At 44.5% G+C, this 24,426-nt stretch overlaps 1 protein-coding gene across 1 annotated transcript; it reads left to right on the forward strand.

The window, feature by feature from the left end:
• Nucleotides 1-4,376: 4,376 nt before the first annotated feature.
• LOC130385556 (eIF5-mimic protein 2-A-like) lies at nt 4,377-22,557 on the forward strand. Its single transcript, XM_056594088.1, has 12 exons — nt 4,377-4,492; nt 5,818-5,891; nt 8,720-8,896; nt 10,837-10,931; nt 13,524-13,589; nt 14,190-14,325; nt 15,082-15,191; nt 15,753-15,923; nt 16,275-16,421; nt 19,476-19,614; nt 20,960-21,082; nt 22,068-22,557. The coding sequence occupies exons 2-12, from the start codon at nt 5,828-5,830 to the stop codon at nt 22,097-22,099; spliced, it is 1,260 nt and encodes a 419-aa protein (XP_056450063.1). The 5' UTR covers nt 4,377-4,492; nt 5,818-5,827; the 3' UTR covers nt 22,100-22,557.
• Nucleotides 22,558-24,426: the final 1,869 nt, after the last annotated feature.

Raw genomic sequence — 24,426 nt, forward strand, 5'->3', positions numbered from 1 at the left:
TCTCTCTCTCTCTCTCTCTCTCTCTCTCTCTCTCTCTCTCTCTCTCTCTCTCTCTCTCTCTCTCTCTCTCTCTCTCTCTCTCTCTCTCTCTCTCTCTCTCTCTCTCTCTCTCTCTCTCTCTCTCTCTCTCTCTCTCTCTCTCTCTGTTGGCACTTATAAGTGGAATAAGTGTCCTGATAATAGAGAGATGACCCAGTCGGGGCCGGAGTAACACCGAATTCTGCGACTTCGCCAAAGGCCAATTGAATAGTACTATTATAATACTGTTCCCTACTTTTCACGGAGCTTGAGGTGAATAATTGCTTTGGTATATACTAGGGATGGGCACGAGTAGTAAATTCCAAACTCGAGTGATCGAAGGAATTCCTCGAGGATCAATCGAGTACTCGTTAAATCAAATCTATTTTTAGAATGCAACGCATCTGCAGCAGGAATAAGCCTGATGATGAACGGCAATATTACCAACCAAACATGTAATGCTTATTCTCCATCAAAACAGTCAGAGTTATCAGAGTATTCATTATTTATTTTTGCAAACGTTCAAAACACATTTTCCTTACAAAAATAAATATGCGTCTCACAATTTAAATCACGTCGAACCAAGGCCTGTAACAGTTTAAAAAAAACGAAACAAGTAGCCTAACCATTGCAAATAAATGCTTAAAGCTGCAAATAAAACGGCAGCAAATGGACTATGGAAATACTCAGCGTTGTGATCTTCTCTACACGCCCGGGATTACAGCTGCGTCTTGCGGCGGTGAAAATAGCCGACACACTTTCACTTTCACCGTTGCTGCGGGTCTGCTTTCCCGAACTCACCGTTGTGTTTCAGGAGCATATGTTGCCGCATAGTACTTTCTGGTAGCTCGATTTCGCTTGGCATATTTTACATTTCACCTTATGAACTCCTATTTCTTTAAAGTATTTCAATTCTTCGCTGCGGTTCGCTTTAACCGCCATCTCTTAACTTTTTGAATTCTGGCGTGCCTGCACACGGCACGGAACGCGCCATGGAAATGGATGCATTTAATTGTCTTTGTGCCCACGTCATGCGTTAGTGGCGCCGAAAGAAAATTGATACATTTGCTTCAGAAAACTTTGTTTGTGTGTGTATATGCAAACTCGAGTTTGCCTGTCCACCAACCGAGTTCATTTGTAACGAGGAGTACTCGAGTAATCGATTCCTCACGCCCATCCCTAGTATATACTACACGTGAACACTCCAAAAATAAACAAGACAACACTTTTTGCCGGGATTTATTTGTTTTTATTAGTGGTTTATTAGTTTTTATTAGCGTGACGAGACGACCGTCACGCAATAAAAAGTTTAAGATCTCGATCATTGAATATTGCCCAATATCCCGAGAAAGCGAACAAATCAAATTGAGCCATCTTAGGAGGTTTAAGTGTAGCACATACTAATATGTTTTATTTTTGTTATAATGCACACGTGCATGTAGCAGAAAATGTGCATCAGCGCCCCCTGGGGTCACACTTTTCGGTGGGTCGCAGAATTCGGTGTAACACCGACACTCAGACTTAAAGGGGTAGTTCGGAATTTTGGACATAGCTCCTGATTCCCAAGTAAGCATTGGTATTCTATATCACTGGAGACAGTTTTCAACACACTTCATACAGTCCTTCTAGTTGCAGAGTTCGCTCGTGCTAGGCTAGCGCACGTCAACGGGCAATGCTAGCCTGTTATTAAAAACAGTCTTACCCACTCCACAGTACACCCGAGAGGTAAATCAATTATACAGACATTAAATCTAAGTGTCTGTTTATAGAATAATGTTAGAAATAAAACCAACCTTGCATTGCATTGCATTTTGAGGGGATTGCGGGGTCTCAGCAGCAGTGTTTATATTCCTGTACGTAGGCTACGGCAGCGGCGGACTGATACCTAGGTTACCTGCCGCTGTCATTGCTACAAACGCAGAGTACAGTGAACGAAGGAATTCTATAAGCGTATTCAATTAACAAGATATGCCCACGTTTGGAGGAGTTAGCGATGCATCTGCTTTTGAAGACGATTATGAGGAATTTGTTGTATCCAACGAACCGTACATGTACGAGCCGGTGTTTTGAAATGATATCCAGCCCGGTCTTGGAGCCCGGCCGTCGGACCCCCACGGGCCGCCCGACCCCGGCTCCCGGCCGGGCCGCAGAGCACGATCACGATCACGGGCTGCAGCCCGGCCGAGAACCGGGGTCGGGCGGCCTGCGAAAGTCCGACGGCCGGGCCGCAGAATGGGCCGCCCGACCCCGGCTCCTGGCCGGGCCGTAGAGCACGATCACGGCTGCAGCCCGGCCGAGAACCGGGGTCGGGCGGCCTGCGAAAGTCCGACGGCCGGGCCGCAGAGTGGGCCGCCCGACCCCGGCTCTCGGCCGGGCCGCAGAGCACGATCACGGGCTGCAGCCCGGCCGAGAACCGGGGTCGGGCGGCCTGCGAAGGTCCGACAGCCGGGCCGCAGAGTGGGCCGCCCGACCCCGGCTCTCGGCCGGGCCGCGGAGCACGATCACGGGCTGCAGCCCGGCCGAGAACCGGGGTCGGGCGGCCCTTGAAAGTCGGCCGGGGACTTTCGCGATCTTCCGCGAAAGTCGGCCACAGACTTTCGCGATCTTCCGAGAGTCCTTGGCCGGGCTTCGAAGCCCGCGGCCGGGCTGCAGAGTATAATTAATAAAATAATTACTAGTTAATTACAGAGAAAATACTTTTTCCAATCCTGTCGCATCTTTTCGTCCTCCATCTTGTCTAGGATATTTCTGCATTTTCCGTTTTCTCGCAAGGTATTGTGGGAGCAAGTCAGAACTGAATCGCTTTGAGGGTGCCCATCGAAAATCTCAATTTTGAGGGGATGTTAGCCCTCCCCCTTACCCCTTAAAGCTACTGTAACAGTGTAAATAATTACTTTCTTTTATTTGTTAAATTCTGTTAAACTTGGGACTCCAACCAATATTTTATATTTTATTCTGAAAGTCCACGGCGGAAGTTTGTGTTTGAAAGTCAGAAGCAACCAAGCTTACGTTGTGGTAAGTCGCCGTTCTGTCCGCTTGTACATAAGTTCACTTATAAATGCAAACCATGTAAAGTACGATGTTTAAAATATAGCATAACATGTAAAATCTAATGTTACATGTTGTAAGGCGTTTTGTTGGTTTGTGTGTGATGTTTGAGGAGTTCTTGAGCACGAGGTGTATGTGACATGTGCGCGCTAATGCGGGCCTCCTCTTTTATAGTTCGAACGGACTACGGCTGAATATATATATGTGAACACTGGTTGTGTGTTGTCCCATGTTGCAGGTATGTTCACTTAATGTTTTGTTTGTAAATACCACTATACGATCACTTAATGTTTTTTCTTGTAAATACCACTATACGATCATTTGAAGTTTGTGTTTGAAAGTCAGAAGCAACCAAGCTTACGTTGTGTTCGAACGGACTACGGCTGAATATATATATATGTGAACACTGGTTGTGTGTTGTCCCATGTTGCAGCTAATAAACCAGTCCAGTGCTCCACCCAACCTGTCTCTGTGAGTTCATATAAGAAGCAGAAGAGCTGCAGTGTACCCAAGGTCACACTACCTTAAAGTGGTATTGGGACATTGCTCCACGGTGCGTGCACGCGCAACAGCGAGGGCTAGGGCTGAGATTTTCTTTAGAGCAAAGCAATGGGAAAGGGCCTAAAATTCCGCTTCTGCTGAGAAAGTAGTCCCTCGATGATTCATGCGATGCAAGGTTAGTTTTATTTCCAACATTATTCTATCAACACAGAATTTTAAATCTATAGTCTGGCGTTATAATTGATTTACCTCGGGTGTACTGTGGAGTGGGTAAGACTGTTTTTAATAGGAGGCTAGCATTACCCGTTGCCGTGCGCTAGCCTAGCACGAGCGAACTCTGCAACTAGAAGGACTGAATGGAATGTGTTGAAAACTGTCTCCAGTGATATAGAATACCAATGCTCACTTGGGAATCAGGCCCTATGTCCAAAATTCCGAACTACCCCTTTAACGCCTTAGCATTTAACCTGCAGTGACTACAGGGGGAAATATATCATGCTTTATTCACAACAATACTGTCCGAGTTATATCATCATTGTAGTATGGTTTTGATAATTATTGGTTCCATTAATTTATCTAACACAAATAGATCGAAGAATGATTCCAATAGATTATTCGGAAACAATCTGAAAGGAGTATGTCTCATACTCCAGACCAATATGTGGCGCTGGTGAACACCACCTCCGTTTACTTGCTCCCAGAGCGCTATAAATAGTGTTGCCAGATTGGGCCAAATTACTCGTTCCAGCCAGAGTTGCCAGATTGGGCAGGAAATCTGGCCCAATCTGGCAACACGGACTACAAAAAGGGTCATCGTCTTACTATCCGGCAGGTCTTTCTCTCAGGGCCTGGACAGATCACATTACCCGGACCGTGTTTTTCATATTCCCTACTTCACAACCGTTTTTTATCAGCATTATTTTCGGTATGTTTATGGATTTTACATCTGTGGTGTTTTGTGGACTATGAGTCTCCCAGTTTTTCCATTTTTCTCGGTATAAAGGGTTGTTCGCCGTTGTGGGCATACTTCCCCTGAGCTTTGGTCTTGGATAACCCCTTTCTCCTCGGAGAGGGAACGCCGGGAGCGGGTTGCATCAAATGAGCGTTTAACCGGAGATGGGGCGGGACTTTCAGTTGCAAGGGTTTAGCTGCGGGAGTCCAGACAGTTTGTATTTCATTTGAGGGACAATTGGTGTCACGAAAACCATTAACAATAAGCCTGCTTAGCGTTGTTGTACCAAATTGTCCCTTCAGTTGCTTTTACTAACTGCTTGGGACATTTAAGATGTATTTCACAGCTCGAATGAGTCAAGTGAGCGGAAGTAGCTTCGCGGTAGACCGGAGTAACATTACAACTCATGAGCATCTCCCGCTACAACGGCCAGTATGTGTGATGCCCCTAGCTGGTGTTAGCAGGCCCGGCTAACAAGGCGCATGGCCGGGCTGCTGGCGGAGCACCACCGTTGGCGATGTGTTGTCTGCTGTTTGTACACTGGCTCTTTCTTTTTATATATTAAACGAATTCCACCCTTGCGTTCATGCATCTGCCTGGAAAATGCAACCAAATCGTATTTCCACACCTAGCATGACCCCCCCCCCCCATTAAGGCTGTGCTGTGGACTAGCCGTTAGCAGTAGCCTTATAGCCTAGCCATTAGCTGTTGGAAGTAGCCTTTCCTTTTCATTGAGCCGGTTGCCACCAAAGAAAAGAGAGCAAGATGTTTATTTGAACAGCACCCTCGTGACGTTATAGTTGTGTTGTTACTGCGTTGCGTTAACTAGTCACTGCGTCAACTTGTGTAGATGTGGCGACTAGGTACATCCGGGTGTTGAGTTCGTGGTCCTGACTTTGTATACAGGATATGTATTGGTAATATTCCTGACTTTGTATACAGAATACATGAAGGTCTTTACTAGGATTATATTGGTAATATAATCCTGACTTTGTAAACAGGATTCATTATTCTACTGCCCTGCCTGTATTCGTAATATTCCAGACATTGTATACGTAATGTGATGATCCTGCCTTGCCAGTATTCGTAATATTCCTGACTTTGTTGAACCTCATCCTATATATCAGAAAGGCATGATGTCATGTCTTTTTTTTTTTTACATTCCATTTATTGGAGGGAAATTAACGATGCGCGTCCACTTGGTGGACTTGATGCTTAATGTTTTCACTAACTTCTAACTGCTTGTGTGTATTGGACTAATTTCGGTGTATTCTTGGTTTTGTTGTGTGTTTTCTCAGGGTGTCTTTTATGAATAATCAAAAGCAGCAAAAGCCAACGCTTACCGGCCAGCGCTTCAAAACTAGGAAAAGAGGTTGGTTGTGTTTTTATATTTATTATTATTTTTGTCTTGCACAATACTTTCTAAAGCCCTGTCCACTCTTACCCGGATAAATCTACAAACGCATAAATATGTATCCGTTTAGCCCTTCTGTCCACACTGAGGCCACGTTTATACGTAGCAGGGTGTTTAGAGAAACAAATATTCCCCCCCCCCCCCCCCCCCCCCCCCCCCCCCCCCATCCGTTTTCAAATATAACATTGTGCACACGACATCGTTTTGAACATCGTCATTTACATCAACCCGCACAATTTACCGGCTCTCGTTTTGAAGAATAATCACCGCATTCGTTTCAATAGGAATCGCGACCATCTATACTTCCAACATAAAGTGTGCATACATTATAATTATAATTGGAAATTCGTCCCAGCCTTTATATACCACAGATACTATAGGGTCTAAAGCATATAACCGCGTTTTCTGATTACAGTTTAATGTAACAGTAAGCTGACGACATCGCTAATTAACACTGCAACTGCAAATTAACCACACAGTTTACCATGGCAAGTGGTCGAACAAATTTTATTTTTGCAATCATTCTGCGCGCGCATCCGCCGTGTTGATAAACAAATAATCACCCGATATGGCGGGAACTTGATTCGTGTTCAGACAGCGGGCGCTCACATGACGTTAAGCATTTACTGGCGCATAATGTGACGCTTGAGAACCGAAACCAAGTTTCTCCCAGTTGACATAACACATAACTGGCATTATCACAAATCTCCACTTTGGAGATTTGTGCCGGAGTTTATAAAAATCTTTTTTTGTGATTAAAAACTGGGTTTTCGTATAAATGAGAGGCCAAACCGCTTGGAAATATCTGCGTTTTCCCTTTGTGTAAACGGGGCCTAAAACGGTGAATTCCGACACTAAAATCGATGCTTTTCAAAAACGATCACTGATGTGGATAATTGTGACAACGCTGGGTTCCAGTTGTAGTGTGGTCAAGGTGGACGGAGGCTTTCAGAAACGATGATGTTTGGTTGCCATGTCAATGCGCTGCCACAAGCTTGCGCTCGAGACCGAGACGCTCATCAAAAAATGGCAGGTGGAATGGAAATGATGATTTCTCTGTACAAAGTACTTTTGTATCTCCAGTTAGAACTCGACATATTGTCTCAAACATATTCGTTAGTCCAACGCCGAAGGCGAGCGCTGTACTTGCTACGCCTAAGCTATGGGGAAAAAACGTGAAGACGCCAGTTCAAACCGTACTGGAGCAGGTTTGAACTGCTGATCAGCTGATAATTGCAGTGGATCAGCTGGCAAATCATTTTCACTCGCAAGCAAAAATATGACTCAAACCAAAAGTACAAAGGCGATTTTTTTAAAAAAATTTTTTAAGAAACTGCGCTCCAAGAACGGTTTGAACCAGAGTCTTTTCTCCCATCGCTTAAGCACAGCAAGTACAGCGCTCGCTTTCGGCGTTGGGCTAACGAATATGTTTGAGACAATATGTCAAGTTGTAACTGGTGATACAAAAGCACATTGTACAGAGAAATCATCATTTCCATTTCCCCTGGCATTTTTTGGTGAGCGTCTCGGTCTCGAGCGCAAGTTTGCGGCAGCGTCATGGCAGTGTCATGGGAACCAAACGTCATTGTTCCAGAAAGCCTCCGTCTAACCTGACCATGCTACAACGTGAACCCAGCGTTTTCACATTTATCCATCTGAGCCATCGTATTTGAAAAGCATCGTTTTCAGTGTCGGAATTTGCCGCTTTAGTGTGGACGGAAGGGCTAAATGGATAAATATTTATTAGTTTGTAGATTTACCCGGGTTAGTCTGGACGCGGCCTCCGCGTCTTGTAGGGCTGAACCACTTGGGGAAATAATCGTATTGTGATTTATTTCGATGTAGTATTCAACTTATTATTATTTTTTTTTTTAAAGTTCCTTTTATGTTCTTTATAATTCATTCAACAAGCATCAATCATTCTGTAGTATGAACAACACAACATTGGAAGCAGTCAACGAATAAACTGCGTTTTCCTTTAGGCCAGGCCTATGTATTAGTCCCGCTCAACCTCTGCTGGACTACTATGTATCCCCAAATCATGACTCATTACAATGGGTGCCCGGTCATTCAGCTGTTCAGCACCCAGGCTCTGGAACTCCCTCCCCCCACACATAAAACAGTCAGACACCATTACAACCTCTCTCACCTGTTCAAACTCGCACACGTCTAACTGATCACTGTCTTGATTGTTTGTTTGTTTTGTCTTGTTTTTGTTTTATTTATTTATTTATTAATGTTTTTCCACAATGTCTTGTTTTTAAACGATTTATGATGACTTTATGCTCTGTAAGGTGACCTTGTGTGCCTTGAAAGGCGCCTCTAAATTAAATGTATTATGTGTTGATGGATTGATATTAGAACATCTTTATTTAACTATTGAATTGTAAAAGAAATACAAATCTTTTTTTTATCACAGCCAAATTTTATCATTTGTCTTGTCATCATCATTATTCAACTATTGAATTGTAAAAGTAAAGTATACAAGTCTTACTAATTTCCAGTCAATAACAAATCACACAATATAATTTTTTCATATATTTTTAATCACAGCCCTTGTGATTTGCAAATCGTGGTCCATTACATCATGTTGTCGTTTTGAAATTCGACTATTCATGCTCTCTTGTCATCGTTATTTAACCGTAATTGCAAAAGAAAAAGAAATGTGAATCTTACTGATCCCTATTTTATTCTTCTTTTTTTAATCGCAGCCCCTGCACTTTGCAAATCGCGGTTCATTACATCACGGTGTCGGTTTGAATTTGACTAATCTTGTCCTCCTCCAGATGAAAAGGAGAGATTTGACCCTACTCAATTCCAAGAAAGTATCGTACAAGGCTTGAACCAAACTGGCTCAGATTTGGAAGCGGTCGCCAAGTTCCTGGACGCCTCTGGGGCCAAACTCGACTACCGACGCTATGCCGAGACCCTGTTTGACATCCTGGTGGCTGGCGGCATGTTGGGTGAGTGGAGCTGGAGGCATGGTTCGCATAGACACTGCTCGATTTATGGGATGAAAATCTTCATCGTCACGATTATTGTGGGCAATGTTGAAATCCTGATTGTTTAAATGACTTATTTTTCGAAGTTAGAAAACGTGATGCATTTTATCTCCACAAAAAAAATCTGACTGCATGAGAACTTTGAAATTTCCCCCTTAAATAATATAATGTATTATTTAAGGGGTATATAATGTACAAATATAATGTATAAATATTCATCCAGCTGTTCTGTGAACAGCTGGATGAACATTTGTACATTATATTTGTACATTATTTTCCATAGGGGCCCCATTTAGAACAGCCAGGACCCTTTTACGGGGGCCCCAGTTAGAACCACCAACTCTTTTAAGACGGGTCCCCCAAGTAGAACTGCCAGAGGCCCCAGTTAGGACCAACGAGGCCCCAGTTAGGACCACCAGGTCTCTTGAGACGGGGCCCCAGTTAGGACCACCAGGTCTCTTGAGACGGGGCCCAAGCTAGGACCACCAGGGCTCCTGAGACGGGGCTCCAAGTAGAACAGCCAAGTCCCTTTATGGGGGGACCCAGTTAGAACCAACAGGTCTCTTACCGGGGCCCCAGTTAGGACCACCGGGTGCCTTTTATGGGGCCCCAGTTGGATAAGAGTGCATTATGGGTATTTCCCCCGCTCTGAGCCATGACAGCGCTCCCAAACTTGATGGTCACCAGTAATCCGTATCAAACGTAGCATAGACGACAACGGCGAAGGTGGCTGTGCTGAATCCGGAGGCCTGACAAGAGCATTCCCCTGTCCGTCTCCTCTTTTCACAAGGCTACTGTGTATCTTTACTATGCATTTATTTATTGGCCCCTATGCCAATTTGCACAACACTTGCACCCATAAGCGCCGGTCCCTTTAACCAGACCTCTTGCATTTAACCTGCTCCGACAACTACGTTTAAATAGGCTATGTTTTGTATGTAGGCATTTCCTTTTCATCTGCTGTATCTGTTGTATCAAGTGGGAGCCCTGGTAGGATACTGGATGGATCTCCACTGGCTGCCTGTCAAACAACGCATCACACGCACGATCCTCCTTACACACAAATCACTGGCCCCCCATGTACATCAGCGATCTCCTCCACCCCTACTCCAAGTCACCCTGCGCTCCGTGCTCACAGTGCTCTCCATTCCCCTAACCAGACTAAGATCTTATGGTGATACGGGGCCTTCTGTGCAACGGCCCCTACCCTATGGAATAACCTACCACTTGACATCCGTTCGGCCCCCTCTCTGATACTGCACCTCAAAACAGTCCTCACCTCTTTGACTAACCCTAAAACCCGATGTGTTGATGAATTGATATCATAACATCTTTATTTAAAGTTGACATATTATACCACCAGGTGTGAGTGTGATTAGCCGTGACAGCTCGTTTTGCAAACCTGCCTCTTCTGACATCACGAGTGAGTGTCCACCGAGATGTATGACGGATAGATGGGCAATGTTTGCTACGGTCCATTGGGTAGCCTGGTAGACTGATCTATCCAGCACAAATCTAGGTAATAATAAATAATAATAATACATTTAATTTAGAGGCGCCTTTCAAGACACCCAAGGTCACCTTACATAGCATATAGTCATCATACATTTAAAAAAAAAAAAGAAAAAAAAAGACATTGTGAAAAAAAATAAATAGATAAATAAATAAACATAAGCAATAAGAAATAAATAAAACAAAAACAAAACAAAACAAGACAAAAGACCGTTACTGATCTCCGGTCAGTAACGGTGAAGAAACACCATCAATCGCAGCCTTTGCAATTTGCATATCACACTATTGCATCGCGGTTTCGATTTGAATTCGATTTAATCCTTCAGCCCTGGTTGTATGGCAATAATGTAGTACTTGACTCTTGAATCCGCCTCCTCCTCCTACCACAGCCCCGGGCGGGACTCTGTCCGACGACATGACCCGCACAGAGTTCTGCCTCTTCACGGCCAACGAGGACCTGGAGACCATGCAGGCCTACGCTCAGGTAGGCACTGCCACGTTTCAGGACCTAGTTATTTTTTGTCTGTCATTCCCTGTAAAGGATCCAACTAGATGGACGGATAGATATCTCTATCTATCGATTTGGGGGAATAATCTAATTGTGATTATTATTTTTATTGGCTTATTTGATAGGGCCCATGCATATTTATGAACATTGTTTGTAAAACACCATGTAAATATGCCAGAATTAGTATAAAAAAATGCTATTTATCTGCTGTCTCTAGGCAGGTGACAAAAAATAACTTTAACAGGTACACTATAACTTAAAAAGGTACACCTTATGGTGTCAATCAAGGGTGTGTATTAGGGATGAGTCAGTCGCGACCGATTCGTTACAACGAACGAATCCCGAACGACAAGAACTGGTTCCCCAAAACAAGAAGAACTGGTTCTTTTATTCTTTTTTTTTTTTTTAACATAAACCAAAAATATGGTCACATAAATAAAATATACAAACGAACAGAGCTTCGTCGTAGACTTATATTGATTGAGTCTACAACGTTCTCAAAGATTCAGCCAATGAGAGGTACTAATGGTGTTGCAATGGCACCTGGGTAAACAAATGACAAGGCGGTACCGTCGAATATGCACGCTTTCTCTGTCTGACGTATCTTGGGTCATACCATTCGACGTGGGGCCACTCGTATATCCCCCTACAGACACCAAATGACGTACTCTTACGTAACGAACGAATCAAAAAGAACCAATCAAATAAACGAATCGTTATAGTGAACCGAACTGAAAGAACTAGTTCCCGGAAAAGAATCATTTTGCCCATCCCTAGTGTGTATTAACCGTGAGTTGCTTTGGATAAAAGCGGTAATTGTAATTCAAAATCAAAAAATAATAATACACAGGACGTTTATTCATCCACGCAACATTGGAAGCAGTCAAAATATAACCTGATCTTTCCTTTAGGCCAGGCCTATGTGTTGAGAAGACTTGGTGAATGAATAGATATTATTACATCGTTAGTTTTGCTGTAAAATAAATGTGAATCTAACCGACAAATCACAAAAAGCAGATGCGATTTGTGAATCGCATTCTATTGCATCGAGGTTTCGATTAATCGTTCAGCCCTAACTCGTTGGCTGGCGGGATTTAAAAGTCGGAACGGCGAACAATGCATTGGGACTGGCCGATGTTCAGATGGACCCAGGAGATGGATCTTTTTTGGGTACGGTGCTGACATCGGGCGGCAGTACAGACACTTGAGTATCGCTATCAAAACTGCTCGCTTATAACGAACCGCCGCCTTCATCAGATAAAACTTATACGCCTCACCAGTTTTAAATATAGGCTCAAAACGCACTCTACCGCCTGGCCTTTCCTCCCCCTTTATGACATGTTATGTTTTCATGTACCGACCTTTTTAAATCAACTTCAATGTGTGTGTATATACTAGGGCTGTCAAAACGAACTTCGCTATTCGAATATAATTCGAATTTTTAAAATAGGAGAACATTCGAGTGCGGCAACTAACGTTCAAACTTTTTTTTTTTTTTTTTTTTCACGAGCAGAAACAGAGCTGGAAAGCATAACTTTAATTTTTGGATTTCCATCGAGAAACGGGAAGATTATATCCAGAGAAACCGTCATTTGCAAATTATGCTGTAAATCGTTAAAGTACCACTCGACTACGAGCAACATGAGCGCACACCTCCATTCAGTGCATTACTCGGAGTACGCAGAACAGTTAGCGGCTGAGGAAGAGCCACGGTCAAAACAGCCAGGAATAACATCGTTTTTGCCTCCCTCCTCATCTCGTTGTCTGCCAGCTTGGCGGCAAGAGACAATAACGAAAAAGCTGACTATGTTTATCTGCAAAGATACGAGGCCAGTTAACATCTCGCAGGGGGACGGGTTTAAGGAGTTCATCCGCGAGATTGAGCCACGGTACACGTTCCCTCTCGTGGGACAATTACCATCAGAATTGTAAAGCTGTATGATACCACTAAAGAAAACATCCGTGAAATTATTAGTGGACAATCGATCGCCCTAACCACAGATGGATGGACATCAGTGGCCACGGACTCATATGTGACGGTCACGGCACATTTCATAAACAAGGACTGGGAAATGAAGGATATCGTTCTCCAAACGACAGAATTAAAAAAAAGCCACACTGCCGAGAATGTTGCCGAGCTTCTTCATTAAACATCATTGCTTGAATATTTCTGGCGTTATATCTTACCTATTTATATAAGTTTTGTATTGATTTGGTAAAACTTGTTGCAAATGTTACATAACAGATTTGGTTGACGCACCCTCTAGTGGACGCGGGACGTGTGCCTAATAATAAGATGGTATCGGTGTATATAATGATATAAAAAAATAAAATAAAAAAAACATTTAAATATTCGAATATTATTCGAATATTCAACATAAGAAGCATTAGAAATTCGAATATGATTTGAGGGGAGGATTGAGAGCCCTAGTATATACTGTAGGTATATAAAGTTGCGTTATGCCTTTTCTGCACCATGTACGGCACTTTGGCCAGTGAATACTGTATTTTAAAGTGCCGTAAATATTCATGTTTACTTACTTTCTTCTCCCCCCTCCACCCCGACAGGTTTTTAACAAGCTGATCCGGCGATACAAATACCTGGAAAAGGGGTTTGAGGAGGAGATCAAAAAGGTGAGGGGCCGGGTTCTGCGCGGAGCATGTAAGAACCCAAGAGGCAGTCGCTCAGGAGGTAGAGCAGGTTGGCTGGTAACCGCAAGGTTGCTAGTTCGATCCCCGGCTCCTCCCAGCTGAGTGTTGAGGTGTCCCTGAGCGAGTTTAGTTAGGGTTACATTTTTTGGTTGAAAACTGACTTGTGTACGTATTTATGCCTACTCGTCTGTAATTTTACAATTATTTAATAATTTAGGTTAGTACAATAATCAGGCCAACTTTTGCTATTATTTCTGATTAATTGCACAGACTTAGTCCATGTGTCTCAGTCTGCTAATAAACTCTCTGGCAGCGCTGTAGTTGGAACCCCCTTGTTTAGTTTGTACTTTGCTAACGCCTGCAATGCAGTCGAATCGTTCAGCTGCTCTGTTGAGTCGCAAGGAGCGACGATAAAGTGTGCCAAATTTTTATATTATTTCAGCCAAATTATGGACGATTCCTCAATGCTCAGTTTTGAATAACTGTCATTTTGATATTGCTTTATCTATTGCAGCCAAATTATGGAAATTTTGCACATTCTGCAATACTCTGTTTTAACACGTGTGTGTGTGTTCGCAACAGTTGCTGCTGTTTCTCAAGGGCTTCGACGAGTCTGAGCGCAACAAGCTCGCCATGCTGGCGGGAATCCTGCTGGCCAACGGCAACATATCTGCCTCCATCCTCAACAGCCTTTACAACGAGAACCTCGTCAAAGAAGGCGAGTGCCGGAGCCCCAAACCTTTCTCATTTCCAAAGATGTGGTTCTCCACTCAAAGATTTATTTAAAGGGCTCATGTCATGCCTCCAGGTGTGGGTGTGATTAGCTGGTACAAAAAAAATCATTCCATCCCTGTGACATCACAAGTGGGCGTGTCCTCCTAGATGTGTGCTGGATAGATCAGGTGACCAGCCAGCCCAGTGGACCAGAGCAAACATTGCTCATCTATCCGTCATGCATCTAGGTGGACACACCCACTTGTGATGTCACTATGGCACAGAGAAGGAAGGTTTGGTTTTCATACGGCTTGTACCAGCTAATCCCACCCACACCTGTTGGCGGGACATGATCCCTTTAAACACTGGACTACCCGGGAGGAGGCCTGAAGCCACCTGATGCAAATCAGACTGTTTTTGAAATACGCCTAAATTGTTTCTTTGCAGAAGTGAACAGTGTGAATAATAAGGGGTATTTTTTAACAAAACTGGCATCTAACCCTATTCTGATAATTCCACCAAATGCAAACAAAACCTGATACGCGATCTTTAGGCAATAATTTCAGGCTGCAGCCTGTAGGACAAGGACATCCATATCCGCCTGCTACGTTTGCACATTCTGCAATCCCCAATTCCCATTCTGCAATCCCCGTAGGTTTTATACCCGAGTTTTTTGTACACGAGGTCGCCCCCGATGCGTAGGGGTTAGGTTTTTGCTCGAGAATTGACTGTTTTTTGTGTGGATGTTGTGGGTCTCCAGGAGTGTCCGCTGCCTTCGCTGTCAAGCTGTTCAAGTCCTGGATCTACGAGAAGGATATCAACTGTGTGGCCTGCTCTCTCCGCAAAGTGGGCATGGACAACCGCCTCATGGTAGGATGTGCCGCAGATGTCTGAGCCTTTTGATTGGCCAGTGTCGAGTTGTGTCTAAAGTGATTGACTAGCGCGTCTTTAAAGCGTGCGATTGCCGCCACTTGGCACAAGAGGACACGACCACAAGATAGTGTGTGTGTGTGTGTTTGTGTGTGTGTGTGTGTGTCACGATTGTTTTGATCGTTATTGAAACCAAGATTATTTTCGGGGTTTGAAAACAATGCGTTTATTCGGCAATTCTCTCCACTTCGTAACTGAGGATTTAGAAATTTCACCCAGAAAAAAATTACAAAATGTTAAAATGGAAAATAATGTACAAATATGTATCCAGCTGTTCTCATAAATATTCAAAATAATATGAAATGAAAAAAATTATAATTATAGTTTCTACTCGATTACTTCAGTTTGGAGATTGTTCGACCCAATACTCAAAGATGAAAATGTTATAAATTTCACAGCCCTAGTTGGAGCACCTTTTATGTAGCTTGTTTAGAGGGGATTTATGAATACAATTTATGGCGTCAATTCGTAAAGCCCTTAACTTTATTTTTTTAACCCTAGGAACTATTCCCGGCCAACAAGCGCAGCCCGGAGCAATTCTCCAAGTACTTCACCGACGCCGGCCTCAAGGAGCTGGCCGACTTTGCCCGCAACCAGCTGTCGATCGGCGCCCGCAAGGAGCTGCAGAAGGAGCTCCATGAGCAGATGGCCCGCGGGGACCCCCAGAGAGAGGTGCGGCCCAAGGAGAACGGGCCAGTGCCCATTTTGTTTTTTTTATACATCAGTGCTTGAATCCGATCGTCCTGGTGTGTGGCTGAGGCGCCCGTACTAGGAATGCGTCTGGCCCTTTCTGATCTTTTTGAAATCGTGGCAGATTTGAGCCGGATTCCGATCTCTTCGTAGGGTTGCGTTTCCAGTGAAACCACTGGAAAACTAATTTTTTTTCGTTGCCAGTTAGACTTGCCGTCACTGAGCCCGAAGTACCGGAAATAAGCGATGACCATGTTTCAACGGATGAAAATGTATTCGGATGGCGGGATTTTGTTGAGTTAATTAGCATATTTATCTTCCCCCCCACCGTAGATCATCACCTACACCCGAGAGGAGATGAAGAAGGCGGGCCTCTCGGAGCAGGCCATGATCAGCATCATCTGGAGCAGCTTGATGAGCTGTGTGGAGTGGAACAAGAAGGAGGAGCTGGTCACAGAACAAGCCATCAAACACTTGAAGGTAGCTGCCGCGCTTTGAGGTGTCCATGAGGACCAGGTCCGTGGCCCTGGTTGTGGTTCTGGTGACTGGGGTCCCCCGTGTTAAGGGGCCTGGCTGGGGCCCCCGTGTTAAGGGGCCTGGATGGGGCCCCCGTGTTAAGGGGCCTGGCTGGGGCCCCTGTGTTAAGGGGCCTGGCTGGGGCCCCCGTGTTAAGGGGCCTGGCTGGGGCCCCCCGTGTTAAGGGGCCTGGCTGGGGCCCCCCGTGTTAAGGGGCCTGGCTGGGGCCCCCCGTGTTAAGGGGCCTGGCTGGGGCGCCCCCGTGTTAAGGGGCCTGGCTGGGGCCCCTGTGTCGTGTTAAGGCACCTGGTTGTGGCACACCTGTAAGGTTCTAAAGCTCTACGTCTCGTCCTAATCCCCGTGTACTAGCCCATGAGAGACAGAGCAGGCCGGGCCGTGACTGACGTCTCTGCACTGTTGGCTAGACTCCACTGCTCAGTCAAAGAATTCTAATTCAGGGTTTCCGCGGGGTTGTTAAAGGTAGTAAATGAAATTAGCCCAAATGAAGGCCATTCAAAAGTATTATGAAGTAATAAACGTCATCTGACGAGGTATTACATTTCCAACAAGGCCTATGAGTTTTTCCATTGGTGTTATTTACGTGCAGTGCAAATCCACGCAATTTCTAAAACTTGCGAGGATTTATTTTTATGTTGCGAGTAGGACCTGAGAGATATCAATGATGTCACGTGGTGCGTGCGCTAAAACAAACTGGATAGACCCGGCTGGCGAGGCCCAGTTCAGACCAAAGATTCGCCTCTCAACTCCTTGCGACTCCTTGCGACGAGACGGGCTGCGACGTTCTAAAACTGGCGGTTCACACTGCTGCAACGGGCGGAGACGTCAGGTGGTTTATACCCACTTCGCGAGTTCGCTTCTGTTAGTTCAAAGTCATTTGAAAAATGGGGAAATGCTAATTTTCGGACCTCTGGCTTGAGGAATCGATCTTTAAAGAATGATCGCAAAAAGAACATTTGTTTGACCGGTTGCCACGGTTATCTCCGTGTGGTTAATTTGCAGTTGCGGTGTTAATTAGCAATGTTGTCAGCTTACTGTTACATTAAACTGTAATCAGAAAACGCGGTTATATGCTACAGACCCTATATCTGTGCTATAAAGGCTGGGACGAATTTCGAATTATAAATATAACGTTAGCTCTCTAGCTCAGCTGACTAAAATACCTCCCAAGTCGTAGCTAAGGTCCGTCCTATTTATGTGAAAAACTTTATATTTGGATTGTAAAACGCATGAAAATATAAATGAATGATCTTAATTCCTTTTCTTTGGCAAGTGACCGGTATAAGCGGGATAATGCCCTTCGAGGTGTCAAAAACCTGTTTGATCGATTGTAATTAAAGGGGACTACTTTTTGAGGGAGATTAACTCAAACAGAGTATACATTTAATAAGCATGCAATACGATTAAGAAGAAGCATGATCAGTGAAGTATTTGAATTGTTTTATGTTGGCAAGCAAGAAGTGGAATAAATGGGATAATCAGTCTTATTAAAACGGTTTGTGCAACCAACCGCACAACAAGACATGATTGCGGCTCTCGTCTCTTTCTGCATATGCTTGTAGAGCGGGGAGCGACGTAGACTGATAATCCCTCTATAGAAAGTACACTGGTGTGAATTTGCGCTACGGTATGGATTTTGAAGTTACCGTGAGACCGGTGTGACCGGTAGACAGCCGCGTTTACATGGACACTTCTGATCCGATTAGAAGTGGAAGAACAGCTCAATCGGAATAAAAAAATATTATATACACGGCTCAATCGGAATACAATTCTCTGATCGGAATACAATTCCATGCGGAATAGAAGAAGTGGTGTAGTCCGCTATAGTCGACATGTATATTCCGATTGGTTTGGGGGGGGTTCGGCTACTTTTTAACTTGGAGAGATGGTATCAGCAGCTGCTGTATGTTGCAATTGGTCAGTCGGTACTTTTATGCATACCGAACTTGACCACTGTCAAGCAAAGTGGATTTTCTGCCCGATTCATGTCTTACTTCTCACTCCGTAAGTCTGGTAACTTATCAACCCCAGCGTGTCTGGTTTCTAAGCGAAGTCAACGTCTCAGGTGGACTATTTCTCTACTCTTTTGGCAAGGAGCCGTGTAATAATGTATAGAACGTCGCCGTTCATTATCGAAAAGAATACCCTTCGGGGCGAAGCAAGACACCACCGCTTCGCATCGCGGTCCGGTTCGCCCTGTCTGGGCTTATTTACCCGATAATGACCGGCGTTCTGTACTATAACATTATCCCTTACATATATCATATAAGTCCAGACCAGCACAACGGTTGTGTGCGAGAGATATACGAACGTAAGCTTACCACTTTTGTAAATGCCATAGGCCTATATACAGTACATTCGGATTGCATGATAGGAATAGATCTATTCCTATCATGCAATTAGAAATCGAATTGGATCAGAAGTGTCCATGTTAACGCGGCTAGTGTTGTGTGTACCACAGTACTACGCGGTACTATTTCATGCAAAACCTTAACACTTTAATAACAATATTAACGAGGTATTTGTAACTTGACTTCAACACTGGACACAAAAACTCTCCCTCTCTGAAACTCTGTCTATGTCTACTTTGTGACATATTGATTAAAAACTAGGGACCAAGTCCCGTTGGGACATCTTGACTAATCCAACTCCTATGGTCTCTCTCTTGAAGTCGTGCTGGTATTAAAAAATATGGTGAAGGTATTAAAAATGGTATTAAAAGGTAGTAAATTCAACTTAAGAATTTCTGGATAAACCCTGTAATTGAAGCAAGTTTTTCTTGGTGTTAAATCTTTTATTATGGATAAATATTTTTACATTATTTTCTATCAGAACATTTAGTATTTTTAAGGGGAAATTTCAGAGTTCTCAGTTACAAAGTGTAACTGAAATAAATGCATAATGGTTTCAAACTCAAACATCAGTTAAAGTAATCCTGATTTCAACATTATCAAAAATGATTATGATTTTCATGTATTTTTCTTTCCCCTTCTCCCGCAGCAATACAGCCCCCTTCTGAAAGCCTTCACCTCCCAGGGCCAGTCGGAGATCAGTCTGCTGGTCAAGGTCCAGGAGTACTGCTACGACAACATCCACTTCATGAAGGCCTTCCAGAAGATCGTGGTGCTCCTCTATAAAGGTGCGTCACTCACTCACCCACAATCACTCACCCACACTCGCACCCTTTTTCGGGGGAGCTGATCCTTAAAGTTGACACATGTGTGCTGGATAGATCAGTCTACCAGCCTACCCAGTAGACCGTAGCAAACTTTGTTCATTTATCTGTCATAGATCTAGGGGGACACGCCCACTTGTGATGTCACTAGAGGCAGGTTTTCAAAACGGCTTGTAACGGCCGATCACACTCACACCTGTTGGTGTAATATGTTACCTTTGGGTAACTTTAGGTGTGGGTGTGATTAGCTGGTACAAGCCGTTTGGCACAGGGAAGGAATGATTGAGCGACATCAAAAGTGGGCGTGTCCTATATGAAGGATGGATGAGCAACGTTTGCTACAGTCCACTGGCTAGGCGGGTGGACTGATCTATCGGGCGTACATCTAGGTGGACACGGCCACATAAAAGAAAGCATCAACAACTTGGAGTACCGGGAGTTTATTGAAAAATACTGTTTCCATGTCCGTGCCTTACCGGTAGGTTCATGTTTCCATGAAGTTCACACAAGTCGATTACTAGCTATTGTAAATAATATAATAGAGGCGCCAACAAATTTAACTTGACTCCCCTCTTGACATATTTTTTTGGCGCCTCTATTATATTATTTACGGTAGCCGGTAATCGCCTTGTTTCCAGGAAGTGTGGACTACCTGGAAATAAACTCGGTATTCAAACATGTTGATGCTTTGTTTTATGTGAGGCAAATCGCTGCTCAAAATAATGACAAATGGCTACAAGTGATGACACACAGTGGGAATCTCTCTGGAAACACATGAGAGAGAGACTGTTTCTGATGTAGTGCCATCGACGGTTTATAATAAACCCATCATGTCACTTTAAATCATTCCTTCCACAACAATCAATCATGTCACACCTGGCATGACATGAGCCCTTTGGACAACTGCTTGTTAAAATAATCTAAGGCTACCAAACTTCACTGCCACATCTGACTGGCCACATTCACAATCTGCACTGTCTTTAAAATACTCAGTAAAGGGCTGATTATGGTCCCACGTTCACGCAACCCAATGACCACGCAGATGCTTCGACACAGTCGTGAACCTTTATGGTTCTTCGTCAGGTTTTAGTAAGCGGACCAATCGCAGCCGACGGAAGGTTACAATTTTTGGGAGGCGCACGTCAGGCCCTTGCGGTGGACGCAAGGAGGGTCCGCAAGGACGTAAGTGGTCCGTAACCCCCTTGCGTTGCGTGAACGTGGGACAATAATCAGCCCTTAAGGCTACCAAACTTGACTCCCACCATCTGACTGGCATTATTCACACTCTTTACCGTCTTGTCGCTCTCAGCTGACGTGTTGAGCGAGGAGGCCATCCTCAAGTGGTACAGCGAAGGCCAACAGAACAAGGGAAAGGGCATGTTCCTGGAGCAGATGAAGAAGTTCGTCGAGTGGCTGAAGAACGCAGAGGAAGGTGAGCGGAACCTGGCTGACGAGCGTTTGGGTTTTGCACGAGCGAAAACTGAAACCCTGGTTGGTGTTCCGTGGAATTATGCCTCGTCATAATTCCATGGAAATACCTTGCTTAACCCTTCTGTACACAATAAGGTGACTTAACTGATTTTAAAATGCATATATGTTTAAAGTGTTATTCCGGCGGAAATTGAACCCAGTGTCTTTATCGGCATTAAGACCCATAAAATAAGCCCTCCAGACACTTTTCATTAATCATGGAGTATATAGAGCTTGCCCGCGAATGCACTGAGAAATGTTACAGCCCAAATGGCTTCCATGTTATTGGCTAGGGGTAGTGTGAACGCTTCCAAATCTATATTTTTTAATCACTAATATTGGTCAAAATAGCACCACACCTCTACAGTTGCATGACTAGGATCTCTACACATAAAAGAAAGCATCAACAACTTGGAGTACCGGGAGTTTATTGGAAAAAAGTTTGAAAAATACTTTTTTCCAAGTCTGTGCCTTACCGGTAGGTTAATGTTTCCAGGAAGTTCACACAAGTTGAGTACTAGCTATTGTAAATAAAATAATAGAGGCGCCCACAAATTTAACTTAACTCCCCTCTTGACATATTTTTTTTGCCGCCTCTATTATATTATTTACGGTAGCCGGTAATCGCCTCGTTTCCACGAAGTGTGGACTTCCTGGAAACATGGATCTACCGGTAGGGCACAGACTTGGAAAACAGTAATTTTTTAATAAACTCTCGGTATTCTAACATATTGATGCTTTGTTTTATGTGAGGCGAATCGCTGCTCAAAATAATGGCAAATGGCTACAAGTGATGACACACAGTGGGAATCTCTCTGGAAACACATGAGAGAGAGACTGTTTCTGATGTAGTGCCATAGACAGTTTATAATCAAACCCATCATCGATCCCTTATCGTACGCGCATTACTAACGCCGACTTGTGTTTCTGTTCTTTCGCTGTTTCAGAATCAGAATCTGAGGAAGACGAGGCCGACTGAGACCCAGAGATGACTTTCTTCCAGTCCCAGGAGCTGTCCCCCCCCCTTCCTCTTCCTTCTTACATCCCCCCCCTCCTTCCCTCGCTCAGAATCAGGCTAACCCCCTCTGAATGGTTCTTTGTCGCTGATTAGCCCCGCCCCCCTGGGAAACATTCCATGTAGAATTGACAACCCGAGCCACCGCCGACGGCCCACAAAAATTCCAAGTTGTCATTTTTTCAAACTTTGAAATTTGAAAAATAATTGCCAAATGTAAACGTCATGGCTGCTCTGTAAGGGCTCGCCGTGTCGAAAACTTTAGTGTTCATCTCCGTGCGGGGATTTCATATTTGTACGAGTTGTCGCCACCTTGAAACTATCTTACTCAACCCCCCCCCAAAAGTTCCTCGCAGTCAACTCTTATCTTGGTTTCGTACTTCCAATTGACTTTTATATGGAATAAAATATTATTGAAATTATTTCACCCAGACTCTTTAATCGTGTCGTGCTGTTGAAGCCGGGGTTTTTTCTTCACTGAGCTGTAACGTTGGATCTATAGCTGTGTTCGAAATTTGAGTGTACATATGACGTTCCCTACATGTTACTCCGTATACCACAATGCAATGCGCTCATGTTTTTCCGGAGGAGAAGAAGGCTTTCGTTTAGAAATTTCAACAATCTATTTGGGATTTAACATAGAAAATGTACCATTCAAAATTAATAAAAAATACTGTGATAAAGGAAATGTAACATTCAACATCAGTACAACCTCCAGCTTTCCTCGTGAGTGCCCGGTTTGTTAAAGGTCCCATGACATGCTATTTTATGTATTCTTTAATATAGGTATTAGTGGGCAACTAACGCAGTATTCAAAGACGTTCCCGAAATTCAGCCGTGGTGCAGAGTTACAGCCACTCCGAGCCAGTCGCACATTGAGCTTCCCCCAAATGCGCTGTTTTGGTGTCTGTAGCTATAATGCAAATGAGGAGGAGCGGGTCAAGGAGGAGGGTGGGGGTGTGGCCCTGAGCAGCTTGCAGCCACGGTACCATTCGCTCTGTTTACAGTGGATGTATCGCAATGGCGAGGCGCACACAGCCTTTAGCCGTGTTCTGTAAATATTCTAGAACACACGGGAGTCCTGGAGCTCTATATCAAAATATTATCATATAGCCTACATAGATATCTATCATATAAATTATATTATAACGGCCAAAAGATGTGTGAGCCGATATTATGAATCTCAAACGACCGCGTTGGGTTCTCCGACGTTCCTGGTTCTTCAACGTCCTCATCAATTTGAAGTAGACTGAACCACGACAAGGAGGAGAAAGGGATCGTTGCCGGGCAGTGCTTAGGCACCTCCGCCTCCGGCGGTGGTCCCTCAGCGGGTCTCAAGCTGGAGACATTCGCCGCCAACAATCCCTTTCTCCTCCATGTCGTGGTTCGTGTTCTTGAGGGAGTCAAAGCCAAAGTTCCTTCCCCCCCAATTCATTCTCAACCTTGGCTGAGATAACCCCCAATACGAGTCTCGTTGTAGAAATACCAGAGACGAGAGTCCGACAGAACGGTTATCCAAATAACAAGGAAGTGTACAACACTTGCGTTACAGTCCTGGAGCTCTATATCTAAATAATATCATATAATACATAGAAATCTATATCATTTAATACATATTATCACGGCCAAAAGCTGTGTGCCCCTCCAGACGATATAATGAATCACAAACGACTTTGTCGGGTTCTTGGACGTCTCTGGTTCTTCCACTTTCACATCAACCTGAAGTCGACTGAACCGCGCGCTGCCTGCTGCCGGCTGCCCGCTGCCGGGCGATGGTGCCTCGCGGAAACCGGCGGCATGTCGCAGTTCTATTTCATGTAGGCTACGCCGTCTAGGCTTCGCCTTATGGGCTTGTCCCCATAAGGCTGAAAATTCAAACTATGCACCTATCAGCGTGGGCACCGCCCACATTTCCCACGGTATCGTGTATATAGCACGGTGCATACCGTCGCTCATCCTCCCTTTTCTTTCAGCACTTGTGCTTGTCAGCGGATTAGAGAACAACCTAAGATGTCTTCAACGGAACAACGGATCTCCCAAGCCGGTGGCAGCGGCCCGGGAGAGGCCCCGGACAAACGGCCCTTTTCAGGGCCACCCAAGAGCGCTCCTGGGGCTAAGTCCTTCACAGGACTCCTTTGCGCCTCCTGTCCCGCCTCCCTGGCACCGGGTGACGGGCACGTGGCGTGTTTTCGGTGCCTCGGCGCCGACCACGCCGCGGCTGCTATGGCGCCCTCCGTCACATGTGTCTCATGCCGGGAGCTGCCTGAAGAAGGTATCCTCTCCAGGCACCT

Source organism: Gadus chalcogrammus, chromosome 7, assembly GCF_026213295.1.
Source record: "Gadus chalcogrammus isolate NIFS_2021 chromosome 7, NIFS_Gcha_1.0, whole genome shotgun sequence".
Lineage (NCBI taxonomy): Eukaryota > Metazoa > Chordata > Actinopteri > Gadiformes > Gadidae > Gadus > Gadus chalcogrammus.